This window comes from Triticum dicoccoides, chromosome 4B, assembly GCF_002162155.2.
Source record: "Triticum dicoccoides isolate Atlit2015 ecotype Zavitan chromosome 4B, WEW_v2.0, whole genome shotgun sequence".
Classification (NCBI taxonomy): domain Eukaryota; kingdom Viridiplantae; phylum Streptophyta; class Magnoliopsida; order Poales; family Poaceae; genus Triticum; species Triticum dicoccoides.
In genome coordinates this window covers 495,723,181-495,730,486 of record NC_041387.1, presented here as the reverse complement: position 1 = coordinate 495,730,486, position 7,306 = coordinate 495,723,181, and the positions used below count along the sequence as shown (strand labels likewise).

General features: G+C 40.3%; 1 protein-coding gene across 1 annotated transcript; it reads right to left on the bottom strand.

The window, feature by feature from the left end:
* Positions 1-1,685: 1,685 nt before the first annotated feature.
* Positions 1,686-6,248, bottom strand: LOC119291088 (metal tolerance protein 4-like). The gene is made up of 7 exons (XM_037569803.1): positions 6,034-6,248; positions 4,050-4,222; positions 3,766-3,964; positions 3,495-3,673; positions 3,261-3,411; positions 2,711-2,844; positions 1,686-2,356 (listed from the first exon to the last, which is right to left on the bottom strand). The coding sequence occupies exons 1-7, from the start codon at positions 6,218-6,220 to the stop codon at positions 2,177-2,179; spliced, it is 1,203 nt and encodes a 400-aa protein (XP_037425700.1). The 5' UTR covers positions 6,221-6,248; the 3' UTR covers positions 1,686-2,176.
* Positions 6,249-7,306: the final 1,058 nt, after the last annotated feature.

Genomic DNA, 7,306 nt, shown 5'->3' with positions numbered 1-7,306 from the left:
TGTTTCTTTCTTGGTTTTCTTGGTTTTTGTTTGGTTACCTTTTACTTTTCTTTTTGTTTCTTTGTCGGCGTTTCTTTGTTTACTTCTTTTCAATCCATTTCTACTTTTTCTCAGTACACAAAGTATTCTTTTAGAGCAAACATGAAACATTTTTATGTCATGCTGGCCTTTTTTTAGATACATGATGTACATTTTTATGAATACATGTTTTATAAAATTTCTGAATACACGATAACTTTTTTAAGATACATGTTGTACACTTTTTTAATGCATATTTTGAAAAAATTTAATACAGGGCTACATTTTCCAAATACATATTGTACATTTTATAGTGGCAATAAACTTTTTTTGATGATGCAGACATTTTTTTCACATTGTATAATTATTTTGAAAATTTAACGGACATTTTTTTGGAAACATGTATATCTTTTTAATGGAAGTAAACCTTTTTTAACCTACATGGCACTTTTTACATTGTATATAAAATGTCACGTACATCTTTTAATATTGCAAATTCCTTTTTACATGACACAGATATTGTTTTTACAATTGCACACACATGTTTTAAAAACGTCACACCCATTTTTTTTGAAACGGGGAACAATTTTTCATTGCCACAAACATTTTTTCTGAAAGTTATCAAGAATTTTTAATATTGTGCTAATAAAAATTTTATTCTATATTAACAATTTCAAATTCGTGGTTTAAAAAATCTTAAGTAAATTCAAGTTATTGATGTATCTGCATTTTAAATATAAATAAAGGGGAAAAGTGGGGAAAACGAGTGACATCAGCATGATGACCTATGTCTTGCTGGGCCGGCCCACCACTGGGCCCTTTAGGGGAGGCAGCCGTGTGTCTTGCAGTAAGCGGCACATAGCCGCATGATTCTTAAGAGCCTCGGTGATCAAGACACCAGGAGTGGTGAATCCTACTACTCTGGATGCTTTGGCGTGTCGAGAGGCGCTTGCTCTAGCGTCGGGCTTGCATATCTCCCGGGTTGTTATTGCTTCAGACTGCCAAGGAGTGATTAGGGAACAGGAGGACTGTATGCTAGTACAATCAAGGAGATTAATGAGTCGACAAGGGACTTTGATCAATGCACCTTCATCTTTGAGGATAGATCGACAAACATCGAGGCACATAGCCTTGCTAAATACGCTTTTGGACTAGATTATGGACGCCATATGTGGCTTACCCACCAGATATTCATATGTATTCCTATGAACTTTTATGATTAATAAAGTGTGTTTAGACTCAAAAAAAAAACCCGCACCCGTTGGGGACCTTCGCTAGCTGTGAAGTACCAACGAATAGATTAATGTCCTTTTAAATAAACGAATAGATTACTGTCAATAAAAAGTGGACCAATGCATAGATTAGTATAGTTGAGCCGTAAATAGATGATTTTATAGCAAGTGTACAAACTTGCAAACATCGAGCGCTAATATATAAAAAATATTCACATTATAAAAAATATTCACATTAGTTAGGTGAAAATAGTGTTATACAGTATGTGTCATGCGAGATACTCATAAAGTATAAGTTGAGGAAAATTTCGCAAACATACAAATTTTCATAAAAACATGTTGTATACCATGTAAAGGTCTAAAACATGGCCCATAAACGAAGTTAGTGTATCATTTTTCAAATGTTTTTTTTTCAGAGTAAACCACACAGGTAAAAAAGCGGCATACTAAAACAAATCATTCAAAACTAACCCTTGGAGTCATAGTTTTATAGCAGAAATCTCTAAGCACCACGGTCCACTTAGGACTCGAGCCCGGGTGGGCTAGCTCGCTCCTTACGACCCTAGCCAACAGGGTTTCTCAAGCGGCATACTAAGTTCACAAAACTGACTTTGAGCACATAGAAACCGCTTGCTTTCTTTTTGTGGCAAACGTTTCCACATTGCAGCCCTCCTGGCAGACAAACAATGACAGCTTCAAGAAGCAAAAGTAACCTACTTTTACTTGAAACATGACACTTAGAGGGCTCCGCAAAACAAGTCTATACAGTCTCCAACGCTGGTTCTTATCTCATTTAGATGGCCAACAATGCCTAGCTCAACTTCAGCCCTTCCATATAACGCAAGACACCATGTACTGTAGTGAATCCTGCACGGCAAGCAAAATAGCCAACATCTTGTGTTTTCCACGGTGAATTCAGATGGTAATCACGGCTGGCTGCTAGGAAGCTTGCTGAGGATCGAGTGCTCTGGCTTGTGGTCACACTCGAAATCAAGGTGAACGAATGCCCGTTCAACTTCTGGAAGTTCTTCGATCTTTATCTGGAGCGATTCTCCAATGGCATGCGCCTCCTTGAGTGGCAAGTCCTCCGGGAGCTCAATATCGACCTGCCAGTCCACTGATAGCATGAGTTGTGAAGTTCATACAAGTACTTAAATGTTCTGTACTATTTGTATGTATGAAGCTACTGAATCCAGCTCTTAACCCACCGTGCACATCTCATTTGTTTATGCAGTATTGTGTCAATTACTACTTCCAACAAATGCTATGGAAAGCACATGGTAATAAATAAAGCAGTAATAAGTGTTCACTTAGAATCAGTGCAGCACCCGCCACCCAGGGTCTCAAACAGATGCGTGATATAGTACAAATATCTTGGTTAATATTGCAGGGAAGGGAATATATATTCACTTAAAAGAAGAGCATGAAAAATAACGGAAATAGATGCAGGATATACTAACCTCAACAAAGTAAAGCACCCCAAAGGTGTATGCCCGAACTGTATCAACACGCTTAATTTGAGGGTCATGTCTGATAGCTAGGTATGTCAACTTCTGCAGCATTTCCGGAGGAGCTGATTCACCTACTAGTGATACTGCATCAAGGATACCAATATGTGTTAATAAATAACCAAATGTCAGGCTAGCGTCATCTGTAAACTGTAACATGCAGCAATTTTACTTATATATCAGTCCTAAATCTGTGAGAGTAATCAGTGGATTCAAGTTATGTATTTCTATTAATTAATTATATAAAAAATACTATGTTAAAACTGTTGGAGGTTTCTTCAATGGAAATCGATGGGAGGGCCTGATTCTTCAACTTTATATAATAAAATAACATGTTTCATACTGTTTGAGTCTTTGAGACATCCACGTCCAGTAGGCCTACAATCAATTTGTCCTAACAGATGTTCTTGTACGAAACATTTTCTTGTGGCATCAGATTATTTATATACTGAAATTGGTGTTTCATATGTCAAATTTTAATGTTATAGCAAGTACTGCAAACCTGCATTTTCCCACACTGTTCCAGACCAGTTTGTAATTGTATAGACTGCAAGGACGATTGCACCAACTGGGTCAATCCACCAGTAGAACATGTCACCGAGAACAGCAGCAGCCAAACCAACAACATTCGTGACCACATCAAAATAATGATCCTGTGAAAAATAGCCCATTACTTCTGGTAAACTATGTTCATTTGTTCATTTGAATCTAGTCAAATTGAGAAACAGATATAAACCTTAGCATAGGCGCGGACTATGTTGTTACCAGATGTCCGGCAGTAGAACCACAGGGCTAGCTTGACTACTGTTGCAAAGATCATGATTGAATATAGCCACATGAGTTGTGGTGGGGACAATTTATCTGGAGTCACGTTCACCACCAGCTTTTCAACTGCTTGAAGAAATACTTGGAATCCTGAAAATGCAAAATAATTATCCTTTAAAATTTGAAGACAGCGGTAATAGTCTAACGAGAAGTAAACAAGGACATGACTTGAGAAAACATACCTAAAGTAGCCATAACAGCTGCGAAGATGATAATGCCTACTGGTTGCACCCTCAGTTTACCAATGGGATACTTGTAGACATTGATGCTCTTCATTGAGAGATGTGTGAACCAAAGGATACCACCAGCCATGAGGTCGAGCAATGAATCAAGTGTTGATGCAGCAATAGCAATTGACCCACTTTTAACAGTGGCATATATCTGAAGAAAACGAGAGAGCATGAATTGCATAGTGAACCTAAAGGAGTCTAAGCAAGTTTACTAAATACAGAGGGGAAATACCAACCTTCAACGCCAAGAGAACAACATTTGCATAATTTGATATCTTCATAGCAAATTCACTCTGCCTTTGCTCCATGAGCTCTTCCTCTTCACTTATTACATTGGATTCTTCTATAGAGTCAACTTCTTCAAAGGATCTCAAGGTGGCAAATTGTTTCTCGTAGTATTCTTTCTCTCCTATATAAGCCCAAAAGGCAATCACACTAAATCAGTAACTTAATAAAAAAGTTCATATTGTGCATATAGAAAGAGAAAATGATTGGGTCGTATACCACCACTTTTGTGGGGAACCATCAAATAACTATGAAATATTAGGAATAGTTCATATGTGATATACTTGCGATTCCACCATAGTAAGCTACGGCATACACATCTTTGCATACTTATCTTATCAGTAAAAATATACTCCCTCCGTCCCATAATATAAGAGCGTTTTTGACACTACATTAGTGTCAAAAACGTTCTTATATTATGGGACGGAGGGAGTACTAATGGTTTCTAGGTAAAAAATATCTGGCAGGTAAAAATTGGAACATCTGGAAAACAAATACAAATGGGACCAAAACCAGCTAAAAAGTTAAAAACAGGAATAGTATCAGAAAATAATGAATTTGAACGGTGCAATTTTCTTTTAGCAGACTATGAATGAGATAATCTCACCCACTGTTCAACATCTATTTTTGTCCCAAGAAACAACAAGGACAGACAAGGACAGTCTTGAGACAGCTAAGATTGGATTGGATCCAACAACTCATAGAAGTAAAAAGAACTCTCCCATTTGTTTCAAAGAAACAGAGAAAGAACACAACAACTACTAAAGAATCAAAGTGTACAGCCGATGGAACCTCACAAATAATTTATTTTATGTGGTTAAAAATTTGCAACACTGTTCTGTCTCAAAGAGGTGCGCATTCAGTATCAAATCCAAGAACAGGGGTGTAGGATTGCGCACAAGGTTGCGAGGTTCAAGTCTCATTCCTCCAGCCTTGAAAAAATAATCTCAATGAAGAAAAGTCCAAATTTTCCAGTTTCCCACAAAGATACACATAGAAAAGAGCACATCAGCGGATGCAGAACATCCTGACAGAGATGTTGGTATTAAAAACCAACGCCGGCCGCTATTGTAGATTCTAGATGTTCCCTCCCTTTGAAAAGTGATTGTTTTGTCTTGATGTTTTGGTATCTGAACTACTCCGTAAGATCCAGAGAGAGGAACAAATTTGGGCAAGTCAGTAGAGATTACAGGCAACAAAATGGAAATGAGCAATGTGCTAGCTAGCTAGCACAGCTAAAATCACAATACAGTTGCAGGTTACCTGTAAACAGAGGCACGCCACGCCATACTGCATCTGCTAATTTTTATATGCCTGAAGTGTTTTTCCAGAAAGAATTAAAATAATTCGAACGAGTATTGACCAGAACGGGCACAGAAGGGATATTTGCCCAATCTTAAACAGCATGGCCTGGTGCCTAGGACCAAGGCAACAAAAGAGAAAGGTGGAAATGTCACCCAGTACACAAACATAACTCGAGTTTACAAGTTGCAAGCATAGGAAACAACCACAAAGCACCGAAACATAGAGAACTCGTGTGTCCATCACAAAGTAAGATAGCTGATACGTTTGTCAAAAAAATACTACGAGTAGTACATAATAAACACCTCCTTTGGTCCCAGCAATACCGCCATGATAACGGGAAGGTGATGACCAAAAAAGCATCGAATTATCCATGGAATTCCGGAATCCAGAATCACAAGCACAGCCACCAACCATTCAGCCAATCAGCACCAGTTCACCCGACGAGACTCTAACAAGAAAACCCACAAAAGGGCCAACTCCCCCGATAACTAACATGCTGCTAACATGACGACGACGGAAGTCAAACGTCAGCAGAATGCTTGCCAAATACGTACAGATGAATCAATCAATCAATCAAGAAAAGGAAGGAGAGAAGAAGTAATGCGAGGTCAGGAGGATGGCCTGCCGAACCTTCCAGGAGGCCTTTGGAGCGGGAGAAGTCGACGTGGGACGGCCTCTCCGGGTCGACGGCGTCGAGCACCTTCTTGGGGAGCCGCGACACGAACTCCCCGCGCATCGACCCCACCGAGTTCCGCCGCCCCGCCAGGAGCGGCGCCCGCGCGGCGTCATTGTCCCCGCCGCGCCCGTTCGCCTCCATGCCTCCCCCCGGACCGCGGCGCGGGTCGAAGCCGCCTCCTCCGCTCCTCCCCCTCCCTCCCTCTCTCTGCCGATTTGATCGTCCCCTTCGCCGCTTCTTATTTTTGGCGTCTCGTCTGCCCCTCTAGGACTCGCCTGCCTGCCTGCCTGCCTGCCTCCGTGCTGCTCTCTGCCTCTGCGGACTGTGCGGTGCGGCCGCAATTATAAGCGGAGAACGTACCATCTACGGCCGTGATCGACGCAACGGTTGTATGCGGCTGCGAAATCGACGGCTTAGATCACGTCATTAAATACGAGGGAAATAGCTTCAGCTAACAGCAACTATGGCCGTGAAAATGAACAAATCTGTCCTTTATCTGAAACTTCAACACAAAATGACCTCAATCTAAAAATATTTCGTGAAATTGCCCTCTTTTACATTGACGCCCCGGGCAACAACATCATGATAGCGACATGTAGCATGGCGCCCCGGCCTAGGGCACCATGCCAAATAGCATGACGCCCTAACCCGAGGCGTCATGCTATCTAGCATGGCGCGTGCCCTAGCCCCAGGCGTCATGCAAAAGGGGCCATTTCGTGAAAAAAATTCAGATTTGGGCCATTTTGTGTTGAAGCTTCAAATAAGGGCCAGTTTTGTCCATTTTGGCCTCTACGGTGACAGCTAGTACAGACCATCGGTCCTGTTCGGCTAGGAGGGAGCATCTTACAAGACCTCTCAACCTAACTGCTAAAATGACATTCCACCTTGTGTTTTTATTGAGATATTGTATATGAAACTCGAATTTATTCCACTCTCATTTAATAGTGAGAATACAAAGATGTATTTTATGTTTGGAAAAGGTTGGTTTCTTTAAATACTTGTTATGTCTAATATACTTAGTTTAATTGGATATGTTTTTGTGGGGTTTTAATCGAATATGTTTCGTTATGTTTTCGTATTCACCTTTTTTTCTCTTTGCCAAATTGCCCGAAGCTAATGCTATTTTCGGCTAAATCATGGATATAATGCATGCAATACCTCTATTCATTTTCAGTTAGTCTTTGTTTGGCCAGATGTTGTAAGTTTCCAATCCAGTCTTTAGTGTTT

What these genes read in the sequence shown, in the direction of transcription:
- LOC119291088 (XM_037569803.1), bottom strand. Translation starts at nt 6,220, where the DNA reads ATGGAGGCGAACGGGCGCGGCGGGGACAATGACGCCGCGCGGGCGCCG. An exon ending in AGCTGTTATGGCTACTTTAG is followed by an intron (nt 3,674 to 3,765) that starts GTATGTTTTCTC and finishes TTGCATTTTCAG; the next exon opens with GATTCCAAGTATTTCTTCAA. An exon ending in TAGTCCGCGCCTATGCTAAG is followed by an intron (nt 3,412 to 3,494) that starts GTTTATATCTGT and finishes TATTTTTCACAG; the next exon opens with GATCATTATTTTGATGTGGT.